Raw genomic sequence first — 15,335 nt, 5'->3', positions numbered from 1 at the left:
AGTGATAGAGAAGGATGCTTGAGTTGACTTCTGGCCTCCACACACAGGTATGTACATGTGCCAAAGGACCGGAGTACATATGTACCCCCCTCCTGCACACATACACTTATATATACACGTGTGTGTCTGCCATCCCCTCCCAGGGGGCACCATCAGCTGTTCCGCACTCTCTTGTTCACATGGATTTGGAGATGTGGCTGTGTAACTTGTACGAGCAGATGATATCAAATAAGTACAATTGCCACAATGTACCCTTTTCTTTTTAAAAATGGTTTTGTCTGGGGCTGGAGCAATGGCTCAGCCGTTAAGAGCACTTGCTGCTCTTGCAGAGGACTGAGTTCTACTTGCCGCACCCACATCACGTAGCTCATAATGGCCTGCCTGCAACTCCAGCTCCGGGAATCTGATGCCTTCTTTTGGCCTTTGTGGGCACTGCATGCAGGTGGCGCGCGCACACGCGCACATACACACACACACACACACACACACACACACACACAAATGAATAAATAATACAGATGAAAATAGTACGTTAAAAGTATTTTATCTTTGTATTTCAGCTTTGCACTCACTGGTTCTTTCATTCCATGTAGTCTGCAACTAAGCCAAGCCCATGAGCTGCCAGCTGGGTCTCCAGGGGCCATCTCTTGCATCACAGCCCTCCTGGATTTGGGTCATGGTGGCAGGCTAGATCTCCAGAGTCCTTTTTGTTCCCAGCTCCACCAACAGCTTCTGCATGTGGAGGGGTGTCCACTGATTCCACCGCTGCCTTAGGGTTTCTATTGCTGTGAAGAGACACCATGACCACGGCAACTTTTATAAAGGAAAACATTTAATTGTGGTGGCTCGCTTACAGTTCAGAATTTTAGTCCATTATCATCATGGCGGGAAGCAAGGCAGCGGGAAGCAAGGTAGCATGCAGGCAGACGTGCTTGCTGGAGAAAGCAGCTGGTAGTCCTACATCTTGACTTGCAGGCAACAGGAAGTTGTCTGAGACACTGGGTGTGGCTTGAGCATATATTAGACCTCAAAGCCCACCTCCACAGTGACACACTTCCTCCAACAAGGCCACACCCACTCCAACAGAGCAATACCTCCTCATAGTGCCATTCCCTATGGGGGCCATTTCCTTTCTAATGACCTCGATTGCCTTGCCTTGAACCTGCAGCAGGCCTGATAGACCACGGGCAGAGACTCCATGTGCTCCATAGGGATTTGCCTTGCCTCTTCACCTTGTAGCCAGCCTTTGGAGAATAGCTGCCTTGTCTGTCGGAGACCTAGGGTGCTATCATATAGCTCTCTGCCACCTGCCTGGCTGCTCCTCACATGTAGTTGACCAAGGCCCTGGGGTCATCATTGTCTGTCTACCATTACATGTGGCTACTGAATATGGGGTTGTTGTCTTCTCATCCTGTCTGGGCTGTGTCTGTTCCCTCATCTCTGCAGAAAAGGCACCGTCTGTCTGGACTGTTGAAGACCAGCTTGTCCTTTGTGATATTTGGTTTCTGTTGTAGCTTCGGGTCTTGGCTTGGTTTGAAACTGTACATATTTTTAACCCATCTTGCTTGCCGGCATGGTAGGGCTAGAGTGGCAGTCTACTGCAATTCTCTAGTTCCTAAACCGACAATGGGAATCTGGTCCAGCTGCCTTCCAGGAAGACGGCGTTGGTTGGCTCTCCCGGCAGCAGTGGAGGAGGTTTGGGTCTGGCTTTCATTTCTAGTCTGAGGGCCTGCATCGGGCATGTGCCTGAGGTGCTACATCGGGCTTGTAAAACCATAAAGCTGCTCTCAACTACTTCTGCAGAGTTAATACTGTCTGCTGCCTTCAAATCACAGTTCTGAGTGCCAAGTCAGGGCTTCTTGGAAAGCAATTAAAAAATACACAAAAAGTCTGAGAAGAGATCTCAGGGTAGAAGCGTGCATTGTGAAGAGGGTCCCCCGTGACACCCAGCGGGCCAAGGAATCGCTGTGCACTCTAGCTGATTCTCACCACACAGCTCCTCTGTGGGAACCAGCCGCTGCTGGGAGTCTCAGCGGCTGGGAGAGGAGATGGGAGAGTGGAGGGGCTGCCGCCTTGCTGAGCATCCTCAGGGGTCTGATGGCAGGTTCTGGAGCCTTCCTCTGCCTTCAGGCTCTGCTGTGTTCGGTCTTCTCCCCGCTGTCCCATCCCCAGATCTATGTCATGGAATGTCATGTGCAAGCAGCCTGTAACCAGTTCTGTGCGGATTTCCCCACTAGGGAAATTTTAGGCTCCAGGGTACGTATCCGCTGCTTGGCTGGCTTTCTGTTTGCTCCTCGGTTGCCGACACCTTACACAAACTCCACAAGGTCCTTTGCCCTGGTCCTCGGCCACTGGCACCATCATTGGTCTAGGTCCTCACAATGAGCATGGATCCAGGGTCCTAATCTGCTTCTTCAGACTCTGCCTGTCCCCACACCACACAGTCTACAAGACCTAGTCAGTGCAAGAACCAGCAGACCACGTCTCCATTTGCCAGTCTGTGATCCACATCCAGGGTGGCACCAGGGTCAAGCCACACCCATTTCCTTATGGGCTTGATGCAGGACATCTCTGATCTTCTTCCCTTGTTTCTTGTCCCTGAAGTCCATTCTCTGTAGTGGCTGGAATGATGTATCATTGTTGCTCCCCTGATGATCCCTGGGCCTTCCTCTCAAATTTTAGGAAAACCCTGGGCCAGACAGTGGTGGCACACACCTTTAATCCCAGCACTTTGGAGACAGAGACAGGTGGATCTCTGAGTATGAGGCCAGCCTGGTCTGCAGAGTGAGTTCAAGGACAGCCAGGGTGGTTGCACAGAGAAACCCTGTCTCAAAAACAAAACAAAACAAAACCCCAATCCTTTGTTCAGGTGCTTGAAGCCAACACGCAGGTGTCCCACCTTCTCAACCCTGGCTCTTCCTGCACAGCTACCCTGGTCTCTGTTCCCTTAGGCAGACTCAGGTCGCTCCTACAGAGAGCTCTTACAGAGCTGCTGTGGTCCATGTCCAATGTGGTCACCTCTGCTTGCTCGCCGCCTGGCCCGTTTCTGACGTCCTGATCTTGGCTCCCAAGCTCCCTGGGGAGGGATCCTGGACCACCTGGCTAGAGCAGGCCATGGTGCCACCTTCCTACACCCTGCTGGTCTCCTGCCACCCTTGCTGCGTTCACTACCATCTGTCATCACCCCGTGGCATACTGGCTGCCTGCCCCTTGTCTGTCTTGTCCCCTCCAGATGGTAGCCGGGTCTGTCTGCCCGCGGCAGTGTGCTTGGCACCAGCAACAGGGGCTGGCAATGATGGGTGCCTGGTCAGTAGCTCTGGAATAGCGAACCCCACTTTCTACAAAATTGGGATTTCCCAGATGAGCCTCCTTACCTCCTCCTCCCCCAGTGCTCCCCTGTCACGGGCTCCTGGCTCCCACATGGCATGCCCTACCCCAACCTCTTTGATCTCCATATTATATATTCGGCCTTCTAGAGGGCATGCATACTTAGACACCCCACACTGGGCTCAGGAATTCTCTCTCTAGCCTTGTCCTCCTCTGCCCCAGGTGTAGATTGTAGGGGGATAAAGCCCTTCCCCCCACACACACACAGTGGCTTTAAAGAATAGCAGTCGTTTATCCCCCATGATGCCGCTGGTCTCAGGCACAGGTGTGGCTGATGCCATACACAACCGGGGGCTAGGGTCGGGAGAGAAAACTCTTTTCCATTCTTGTTGGGAGAAGCGACAGCGTGGCTGTGGTGGTTAGTTTGTTAACCTGACACAATCTGGCCTCACCTGGCTGGGGGTAGGGGCTTCATGAGGAGTTGTCTGGATTGGGTTGGCCTGTGGACATGCCTGTGAGGGATTTTCTTAATTGGGTTGCATGAGGCGAAGACCCATGCTGGACGTGGGCAGTGCCATGTGGGCCAGGCCCTGGGCTGCATGAAAAGGAGAAGGAGCTGATCACAAGCATAAGGATCAGTCAATTGCTGCCTGTTCTCGCCGTGGACGGGATGTGATCGTGGCTTCGAGTTCCTGCTTCCCCAGGTGATGATAGACTGTAGCCTGGAAGGGTGGGACAAATAAGCCCTCTCTCCCTTAAGTAGCTTTGTCAGGGTATTTTATCACAGCCACAGGAGAAGAAATCAGGACTGACGGTGGGAGCAGAGACTTCAGGGGGAGGGCTCACTGTGCCAGTGTTCATACCTGGCCCTGATGGTGCCCTGGGGTTCTTTGAATAATTGCATTTCTCTCCACAATTGTTTCTGTCTGCAATAGAAGTCAGGGAGGCCTGAAGCCTGTCACCTCTCATGGGTGACCTGTGGACCTCTGAGGCCTGAAACATCAGTGGGGACTCCCCTTCCCCCTAGCACGCTGAAGCCCCTGACACTTACCCAGAGCATGGTGAACATTTTCATGCCAGCTTTCCACACCCAGGCTGTTCATGTCTCCAGCCTTCAAAAGGAAAAGGATCCCAGATAATCAAAGATTTCCCCCAAAACTGTCAAGGTCATACAAGATAGGCTGCTGTAAAGGTTGATTTACCTTGTCAGTGGATAAGGTGCTTGCTAGGTTAACCTGAGAACTTGAGTTCAGATCCCCAGCATCTATCAAGAGTGGTGGTATAATCCTGGTGTTAGGGAGGATCCCTGGGTTTTGCTGACCCATTAGCTCTAGGATTTTTTGCTTGTTTGTTTGTTTGTTTTTTAATAAATACTTTATTATATTCTGTCTCTCTGTCTCTGTCTCTCTGTCTCTGTCTCTGTCTCTCTCTCATTTCTTGAGACAGGGTTTCTCTGTGTAGCCCTGACTGTCCTGGAATTTGCTCTGTAGACCAGTCTGGCCTTGAATAGAGATATACCTACCACTGCCTCCTGTGCGCTGGGATTCAAGGAATGCACCACCACTGCCCAGTAGCTCTGGGTTTAGTGAGAGGCCTTGTCTCAAAAAAATAAAATGGAGCAGAGATGGAAGAAGACATCCAGTGTTGACTTCTGGCCTCCACATTTGCACGTTCCCATCCATGTGCACTCACATGGACACACGTGTCCTCACACACACAGTAAAGATTCATTGAGGACTGTCGAGGTGGTTCAGCAGGTAAAGGCACTTTGCTGTCAAGCTTGATGACTCGAGTTTGGTACCCAAGATCCACATGATGGGAAGAGAGAACCCACTCCCCCACTGTCCCCTGACCTCCACATGCATGCCATGGCATTCCAGCAACCACATACATAGGTACACATGTGTACACACACACACACACACACACACACACACACACACACTGTAAAAAAAAGTTTGACTTATGAAATACATTTCTTCCACTCCTCAAGGTTTCTTCTCATATCCCATGTCCATGTAGGGAAGGCCACCCACCTTCACCTCTTTCCCTTATGGGTGTGATCCTGTGCTAACCAACTTCCAGAGGGGAAGACTAGGTTTTCCTTGGTGAGGCATCAAATGAGTAGATAACTGAGAATGAGAGAGGAAGCTGGACTCTGCAGGCTAGGTTGCGTCTCGGTCTAAGCACGCTCACTAGCTATCTCTGTCTCATCCACAGCCACAGCTATTGCCAACCCAATACTGTCCTCGTTAGATGTTGAACGGATTCTGTCTCAAAGGATTTCCTGCAAAAGGGATGAAATAAAAAAAGTCTTCCAGGTACTCGACCCGACCCACAGCCAGGCGGTGACGAAGGGGGACCTGAAGCGCGTCATCACGGCCTTCCTCCTGCCGCTCACGAGAGAGCAGTTCCAGGACTTGCTGGCTCAGGTAAGGCAAGTGGCACTCAGTACGGGCTTTTCTGGAAAAGCCAGGGGGGCTGGCAGAGGAGCATGTGGCCTGTTCTGTCTTCTCATTGACCTCCGTGAGCAACTGGAGTTGTGATCACTGTTCATCATTCACTCGAGTTCCGGCCAATTAGGATGACATGATCAGTGTTCACTTGCTCATATTTTGTACACAACGTTGTGTGCCTGTCATTTTCTTCCTTAAAAAAAAAAAAACCTTCTATATAGAAGTATTAGGTCAATTTATATATATGTAAAGATTTGTTTGCTAACTTATAATTTTTTGAGATACGGTCTCACTTTGTAGCTCTGGCTGTTCTAGAACTCACTATGTGGATCAGACTGGCCTTGAACTCACAGAGATCCACCTGCTCTGCCTCCCAAGTGCTGGGATTAATGGCATGCATCCTGGGTTCAACTCCTGGGTGGGGATGTTGTGAACTTCTGGGTGGGGCAGGTTTTGTGGTGGATATGGTGGCTGCTGTGTAAGCTTGAGGATCCGAGTCTGGGTCCCCAGAACCACATATCAACTGGCACAGTAGTATACATCTGTCACCAGTGCTGGGGATGAGGGGAGGGGTGGGGACAGGCAGGTGTATAGCTAGCCAATGATAGAGGAGGGAAACCACGTTGACTTCTGGCTTCTGTATGTGTGCACAGGCCCTGGGATGATGCTAGGGCCTGGGGAAGGATGTGGATGGTAAGGGTCCTTGGGCCAATCACTGGTCTACCACAACCAGGGTAGTGGAAAGAGAAAAGATTTCTGGTGCAAGCCCTCAGAGCCCTTAAGGAAAGCCCTCAGAGCCCTTAAGGAAAGGAACATAAATTCAGTAGGGATTCAAGTTAATAAGTCTGTGTGCATCATAGCACCTACAAGAATGGTGAATTCGGCTGGGGCGTTAGGAGCGTTCTTTCCAGCATGAGACTCGAACTTGTGCACACATGTGTACACGTACATGTGATCACACTTTACTTCTTCATCCATTCTTAATCATAGTCTGGCTTCATGCTATGGTAGTGCTTTTAAAAGCCTATTTCATGTTAGAATTTGATGTATACACCACCCAGGCTAATATGCACGTAACTGACACAGGAGAATAAAGTGTTATGAACACAGTGGTTCAGCGGACTGTGGATATCGCCACGTTCTCCTTTTAATTCCAGGAGTTCATCACATTTCTTCCACTGACTCTTAAAAATATGTAATTTAAATAGGGTGTAGTGGAACTGTGACCCCAACACTGGGAGGCTAAGGCAGGAGGACCTCAAATTCCAGGCTAGCATGGGCTACATCACACGTTGGAAGCCAACCTGGACTCTCTAGTGCAGCCCTGGCCTAAGACAACACCTGTATTCTGGATTTTGTTTCTTCTTGTACACATGTATCACATTGCTCTCCAAGGTTTCGCCTCTGTTCAGTTTTGTTTGTCAGGAAGTTATCAACCATTTTCAGTCAAATATATTTTTAGCCCCATCCTCTCCCTTTTAGGGCATTTGGTATTGTCCCCGTGGGCTCCCACATTTCTCTGTTTAAAGAACATCATAGTCTCTGTATTTTTCAGACTGGATATCAGGAATCTATCTATTCACAATCCTATTGCATTTCCCTACCCTCCCATGTTGCTATTGGTCCATCATCCCCTAAGCCTGCAACTTTAGACATTGTTTATTAACATCTAGAATTTCATTTGGTTCCCCTCTCTGCTTGTTTAGATTTCATTCTTCTGTTTGTCTCTCTCTTACTTCCCTAAACACAGTTGAAAGAGCTGCTCTCAGGCCCTTGCTTAGTACATCTAACACACTGCTCATCCTTGAGTTAGCTCCCACCAATGGTCTTATCTTTTGAGACGGGTCAGCTTTCATGGTTGTTCATTTGAGTATGTTTGGATAATGACACAGACCAGATTGGTCCAGTGAAATAATGTGTGAGCCATACAGGCAAATTTTTTAGCAGTCACCTTAAAAGGTGAATAACAGATTAAATGAACTCAATTTCTTATTTATTTGTTTGTTTATGTGTTCATGAGTGCATGCAAGAGTGTGTGTGTGTGTGTGTGTGTACATGACATGGTGTACATGTAGAGGTCAGAAGACAAGTGTGGGAATCAGTTATTTTCTACCACATGGATCTGAGGAATTGAACTCAGGTTATCAGTCTTGGAAGCAAGTCCCCCAACTCCTGAGCCATCTAGCTGGCCCAGGAATTAATTTGAATAATGTTTTATTCAATCATGAATGTTCAAATACTGTGGCATTTAATGTTATCACTGTTGAAATTGTTGGTGTTTTACCTTCTTTTCCTATCTGAAGTCTTTAACATGGTAAGTACACACTCACACAGACAGCTTCAGTGTCTCTATTGGAAATACTTGATCTGACTGTAACCCTGTGAAACGTCTGCATGAAACATAACATTCACATCCCCAGCTTTTCAAAACCACACTTAGACATTTCTCAATAATGGAATCAATATAATTTTTAAATTTTAGGCTAATTAGCACTAAATAAAGTAGAAAACAGTTAATCACTTGTATTGGCCACACTTCCAGAGCCTAGCAGCCACGTGTGTACCAGGCTTTTTCTTTTGGGCCACCAACCAGCAACCAAATCATGACACGGAGATTTATTATTAGTTTTAAATGCTCGGCCTAGCTTAGGCTTGTTTCTGGCTAGCTCTCTTAAATTAACCTGTTTCTCTTTATCTGCCTTTTGCCTTGGGGCTTTTTCCTTTCCTTTCTTTCTGTATATCTTATTCTCACTGCTTCTGTGTCTGGCTGGTGGCTGCCTGGCTTCTTACCCCATTCATTCTCTCCTCCTCCTTCTCTCGTTCTTCCTGAGCCTAGAGTTCTCCTCCTACTTAGTCTCTGCCTGCTAGCCCCGCCTATACTCTCTCTACCCAGCTATTGGCTAATCAGCTCTTTATTAGACCAATCAGGTGCCTTAGGCAGGCAAGGTGAAACAAATGCAACACATCTTTACATAGTTAAACACACATCCTTATGTTGTTAAACAAAGGCAGCAGAAACAAATATAACACATCTTTGCCTGGTGAACACATCTTGCCTGCCAAATATTCCACAACACCTCCCACCGTGGTTGCGAATGCTGTGGAGCCTCTGGCTTCTGTCTGTCCCTCTGAAGATGCTTAGTTTTGATGGGCCGCTAACTATGAACTCCGTCTTACCTGCAGAGGGCAGAGCTCATATCTTAATGTAAATCTTTTATGTTTAGCTGTGCTGCTTTGACTCTTGTATACACGTGGTTCTCTGAAGTCAGCTAGATACTTGGGTAGAGCTTATGGCCCCAGAAAGTGGGTGTCTCCCCACACCTCCTCCAGGTGCTGTGATTGTTCTTGCTTCTGCATACTAGTCCCATAGGCCAGAAAGACAGAGTTCTCTCTCTCTTTTAAAAATATACTATTCTATTAATATTTGAATTTGTATATAATATGTATGATGTGTTTTGAGAATACCCATCCCTACTCCTCTCCTAACTCCTCCAGACCCACCAACCCCCTCCCATCTTTGTGTCCTCTTGTCTTCTTTGAATAGCCCACTAAGTCCAGTCTATGCTGTCCATGTACTCCTGGTGTGGGTCATCCACGGCAGTATGGTTGACCTACTGGAAGCCACATCCTTAAAGAAAACTGTCTCTCCTGCCCCCAGATGCCACAAACTGCTCCTAGCTCCTCAGCTGGGGGTGGGGCTTATGAAGCCCATCCTCATAAGCCTGCTGAAATGCTGACAGGCTAGATCTTGTGTAGGTATTGTACAGTCTATCACAGCTGTTGTGAGCTCATGAGTGCGGTGGTCCTGTCCTGTTCAGAAGACACTGTTCTGCTCTAGTCCTCCCCAGCCTCTGGCTCTTAAGAACTTTCCATCTGTCCTGCTTCCACAATGGTCTTTGAGCTGTGTGTGTGTGTGTGTGTGTGTGTGTGTGTGTGTGTGTGTGCATGTAAGTGCCTATTGTGTATATATGTATATGTGCTTATGTGCATGTGTGCATATGTTTGTGTGTGCATATATGTATATGATGTGTGGGTGCATGTTTGTGTGTATATATGTGCGTGCATGCATACGTGCATGTGTGTGCATGTGCGTGTGCGTGTGTGTGTGTGTGTGTGTGTGTGTGTGTGTGTGTGTGTGTGTGGTATAGTTCATCCCTTAATGGATGAACACTCCAATGACACTTACTGTCTCCCCTTTGACCACTGGTGACTTTCTGCCTCATCCACCATCCACTGCACAGGGAAACCTCTCTGATGAGGTCTGGGACTTCACTAATTTGTGGGTACAGATGTGCAAATTTCGAGGGCAGTTTGATGCTATGCCCGTGTGGTGGAGTAAGTCTGGGGGTTTCATTGGGTTCTAGGCACTGTGTGCTGAGCAGTGACTGTGGGCCTGGCCTGAAGCTAAACTGAGAACTGGAAACTCTCCCATTCCCTGCCTCTTCTAGGTTTCAACTCCCTCCTGCTTCCTCCTGCTCCCTAGAACGCTCAGTCTGTCACTGTCACAGCCTTGTAATTCTAAAACAAAGTCATAGGCAAGTTGGGTGTAGAACTCAGAGAACACCTTTTCCCTAAGTCATTTGAGAAAAAGCTCTTTGTTACTTGCAGGTGCTGTGGTGTGGATTTCCTTCAAACCACAACCCAGCTATTCAAATAGAGACTCCCTTTGCCTCATGACTCCCTGCCCAGCCTCAGAGTCCCATGCCTTTGCCCCACACCCACCTTGTAGGTCTAGATTACAGTCAGGCCTTGCCCTTGCTTTGGGTGACCATTTGGTCCCTGTTGGTCTGGGCCGGTTCCCCCATCTTTCCCTGGCTCTGCATTCTGCTACTGCAGAATGTGGGTTTGCCTGGGGTTTCCTGGGAGCAGGTGCTGGCAGCATCTCTGGTCGGTGTGTCCCGGCAGTGACCTTGAGCTCTTCTTAGGGTGCACTGGATTCCAGTGTGTCCCGGAGCTGTTGACGCTTGCCTAGGCCACTTCACAAATGGAAATCTGTCAGGCTTTCTGGGGTGTGCACTTTGTAGTTAATATTCCATGAGAGAAACCTTCAGATTAGTAAATATTCCGTTTCTCATCTGACTTTCAATCTGTTCATCCACTGTTTACATATTTGCAGGGACTGGAGGTCTCCTAGTAAGTGGGTTATGAATCCATTATTTATTCACTTTGGTGTTTAAATCAGCCCTGTGCAGCCGGCAGGAGCCTCTCTAGTCTGTTTTCCCCAGCCTTGGACACAACTCTATTATTACTCCTTGAGGACTTGTTTGCCTTCTAAGACAGACCAATCTTTTCTGTAGCTGCCTTGCCTGAGTCCTAGAATCACCCGCTCTCCAGAGCTCTGCTCGCTCTAGATGGATGAAGATGCCCAGAGCCAGGGTTTAGGCAGAGGGTGGCTGACATTGTTGGGAGGCCTTCATTGGAGCCTTCTCATGGGCAGAGCTCTAAAGTCCATTTGTTCACACACACAGCTCTCTGTATTTACATTACCTCCATTTCTGGTTCAAAGCCCACTGTTCAAGACAGTCTTCAGTTTCTCCCCAGTGTTCCAGGGATGGTCTGCCTCTCCTTTTCCAGAGTTGTAGCTGCCTGCTCAGTGAGTGAGAAGTTTCCCTGGCCATCCTGTTACATGGCCCCTCTCCCCAGTTCCTCCTTTTGGTTTTGGAGGCTGCCTGGCATTTTCTCAGGATCTTCCTTCAGTAATGTGACAGCAGAGGGCGTCACCTGCTGAGCCAGAGTGCCCGAGTCAGAGAGAAACTCACGGCTGTCTACATTTTTAATAGCGGCTTAATTAAGATAGAATGTATATGCCCTGAATACCTAATGAGCCCAGGCTCATTAAGAGTCACTCTCCCCCTACCCCCTTTTATCTACCAGGAGTGACTAATCCATTCATTGACACTGGAGATGCCAAATGCTTATTTATTTATTTTTATCGTCCTTCCCTCCCTCTCTCCCTCCCTCCCCCTTCCCTCCCTTCTCTCCTTCTTCCTTCCTTCCTTCTTGACAGTGTCTCATTCTGTAACTCCGGCTGGCCTGGAACTCACTGTAGAGATGCGGGAGGCCTTGAGCTCCCAGATGTCTGCCTGCCTCTGACTCCCAGGTGCTGGACTAAAAGGGAATGTGCCACCATACCCGGCAGTGCTGAGCATTTCCTACAGAAGGAATCACACCATGTGTGTGCTTCCCTGTTAGGCTACTTGCACTTAGCATGTTCAGTGCTCACCTAGGCTGCGCCAGGGCAGCACTGGAGTCCTTCCCCTGGGCTCTGTGTGTAGATGGGCCAAACTTTCCAGCCTTTGGGGTCTTTAGGTCATTTCTGCTCTCTGACATTTGTGGATGTTGCTGCTGTGAACATTGACTCACTAGTGTAGCTTGAGTTTTCCTGCCTTGCCCAAGTCAGGACAAATCTCTGTCACCCGCCAGTCCCATAGCCGCTCAGACCCAACCAAGTAAACACAGAGACTTATATTGCTTACAAACTGTATGGCTGTGGCAAGCTTCTTGCTAACTGTTCTTATAGATTAAATTAATCCATTTCCATAAATCTATACCTTGCTACGTGGCTCGTGGCTTACTGGCATCTTCACATGCTGCTTGTCATGGTGGAGGCTGGCAGTGACTCCTTCTGCCTTCCTGTTCTTTCTTTTCTCCTCTCTGTTAGTCCCGCCTATACTTCCTGCCTAGCCACTGCCAATCAGTGTTTTATTTATTGACCAATCAGAGCAATTTGACATACAGACCATCCCACAGCACACTAGGGTTTTGTGTGGACAAGAGTCTCTCTCTCACTCTCTTGGGGACCTGCTGAGGGTAGGGTGGCTGTCACATGAGAATATTTCTGACTTAAGAAGAATATTTACCCTTGTAAGCACTGGGCAGACACTTTATGCCAAATGGAGAATTAAAATATAATCTCTAGCCAAGTGGTGGTGGTACACGCCTTTAATTCCAGCACTGGGGAGACAGAGGCAATGGATCTCTTTGAGTTCAAGGCCAGCCTTGAATTGATCTGAGTTCCTACAGAGTGAGTTCCAGGACAGCCAGGGATACACAGAGAAACCCTGTCTTGAAAACAAACAAACAAACAAGCCAACAATCCCTGCTATGTCCTTACAGCCATGGTCTGATGTCAGTTGACCATGGTGACAATCTCCCCAGGCTAAATAGTTCTGCAGGAGGAGAAATACAGAAACCGTGACATTACATGTCACTTTTAGAAGTTGCTGGAACTGGAGACTTTTTAAACAGTGGACCTTGGCCCTCTCCCCCTAACACCAGGCACACTTCCTCATGTCCTGGAGCCTCTGGATCGGTGGTCAGCCACAGGGGCCAAAGTCACTGTGAGTGAGCTCAAGCACGATGCCTGGACTGAGCAAACTGACTGGTTCATGGGTGACATCCTTCTTCAGTAGGTAGCCCAACCGGAAATGCATAAAACCAGGAAAGATTTCATAATAGCCTTCCCTAGAATTTAGAATAGAGTTTTCCAGAAGTCATCTATACATCTGTTAGCTCTCATGTTCTTTGGAGAGCCACATCTGGATGCTTTAATGTTGGGGCATCTTAGACTTTGCTGTGGCCTGCTCTGCATCTTTGTTTCCATGAAGAGTCTCTGAGAACTGACATGGACCCACGCCCCCTCTCTCTGTATGTGTGTGTGTGGTTGCCTCTGCATACAGCTGTGGAGGCCAGAGGTCAACTTTGAATGTCTTTTTCTGTTGCTCCCCACCTTATTTTTAGAGACAGGGTCTCTCACTGAACCTGGAGCTCACTGATTGGCTAGACTTCTTGGCCACCGAGCCCTACTGTTTACCTGTCTCTCTGCCCCTCAGCGTGGGTTACAGGTACATGCTTCCATGCCTAGCCTTTCCATAGGCACATGGGATCTGATCTCAGGTCTTCTTGTGCATGCAGTAAGCATTTTACCCTGTGAGCAATCTCCCCAGCCCAGTCATAGACCGCTTAAAAAATACAAAAGTCTTGTGAATCTCTGCACAGTCTACCTTCACCGTTCAGCGTCCCGGCACGGAGAGAATGTACAGAGAGAACACTGGCCCATCCAGCTCTCAGGTCTCCAGGCGCCTCCCCTGGCCCCGCCTCGTAGGCGTGACAGTTGCCAGAGTCTCAATGGGGGTTGGAACTTCCAGATCCAAGCTGGAATGGCTACCCACTACATGTGAATAAATGGATTTCAGAGAACTAAGTTGTGTGTTGGCCCTGTGGTGTTCTAAGTTGGAGACCAAGGTTATGGGGATACTCAGCGTGGTGGATACAGATCGTGAACCCCCCTCTTCTGCAGCCCAGGTCCAGCCCCAGGACTTACTTCCTGCAGTCCACATTTGTCCACATGTATACTTGTTTATTGGGTGTAATCTGGCAAGTGTCTAATCATTCTCTTATATAGTGTGTGTGTGTGTGTGTGTGTGTGTGTGTGTGTGTGTATGTATGTATGTGTATGTGTCCATATGTGTGTGCATGTGGAAGCCAAAAGAGAATGTCAAATGTTTCTCAGGCACTGTCCACCTTGGTTTTAAGACAGGCTTGCTCATTGGCCTGAAACTTTCCACATAGGTAGGCCAGGCTAGTTGGCCAGTGAGCCCAGGGGTCCTCCCATCTCTACCTCCTCAGTGTGGGGATTATAAGCACATGTCACCACACTCAGCTTTTAAAGTGTGGCTTCTGGGGACTGAATCCAGGTCCTTGCAAGTATTTGACTGACTGAGCGAACCTCCCAGGCCCCCCCCCCCCCCGTTCTCTTTTATCTTATCACCGAGAACATCCGGTTTAACCTGTTCTTGCCCATCTTTTGTCCTGTTAGCAAAACTCCTAAGTACCTGCTGCTACCATATCTGCCGAAACACACACTCTTGGAAGTAGATGTCACAGGTGCCCTTTACAGGAGAAGCGTCTCCAAAGGCGTACCATAAGCCAGCATCCCTCTGGCCTCATTTCCTAGTTAGACATGTTTTAAATGGGGAAGAGAAATTTATCCTTTGGGGGACACTGAGATAACCATGCTAGGCTTTGAGGCTGCTATTTCAAGGCTGAGTAAATATCAACTCAGTTGTGCAGCTTGGGAATCATTAGGTGTGAAGGATAGTACATTATGTGAACCTGTATGAGACTTATTATGTTTATATTGATTATATACTGGTGTTTATTTAAATTCTAGATCCATGATCCTTCTTTAATAATTACCTCCATTTAAAGAATTCATCTTTGTATTGGAAATAATTCTGAATCTTCAGAAATTTTTCCTTAAGAATGATACTAAAAGTGTTTGTGGCACAGCAATCCTTATGTCCTTCTGCTTTGAGTTGTCTGTGGTACAAGCTTCCCTTCATTTTCTTCTCCTGGGATCTCAGCTTTGTGTGTGTGTGTGTGTGTGTGTGTGTGTGTGTGTGTGTGCGCGCGCGCGCGCACGCGCATTTGCATGCACATAAGCAAGCAATATAATCAACATGTACATCATGGCTATTTTTTAAAGATTTATTTTTATTTTATGTGTATGTGTGTTTGCCTGTATGTGTGTATATGTACCATGTGTGTGCA

At 48.1% G+C, this 15,335-nt stretch overlaps 1 protein-coding gene across 3 annotated transcripts in view; it reads left to right on the top strand.

The window, feature by feature from the left end:
- Window positions 1-15,335, top strand: part of Efcab6 (EF-hand calcium binding domain 6) — a 203,392-nt gene that overhangs the window by 24,962 nt on the left and 163,095 nt on the right. For all 3 annotated transcript variants that reach the window (XM_042264721.2, XM_042264722.2, XM_042264720.2), the window contains one exon: window positions 5,548-5,759. In XM_042264721.2, coding sequence (XP_042120655.1) covers window positions 5,548-5,759 — 212 coding nt within the window. The remainder of the gene's footprint in view (window positions 1-5,547; window positions 5,760-15,335) is intronic.

The sequence above is a fragment of the Peromyscus maniculatus genome, chromosome 20 (genome assembly GCF_049852395.1).
Source record: "Peromyscus maniculatus bairdii isolate BWxNUB_F1_BW_parent chromosome 20, HU_Pman_BW_mat_3.1, whole genome shotgun sequence".
NCBI classification, from domain to species: Eukaryota; Metazoa; Chordata; class Mammalia; order Rodentia; family Cricetidae; genus Peromyscus; species Peromyscus maniculatus.
The sequence above is the reverse complement of the archived record's forward strand: the minus strand, read 5'-3'. Positions and strand labels throughout refer to the sequence as shown.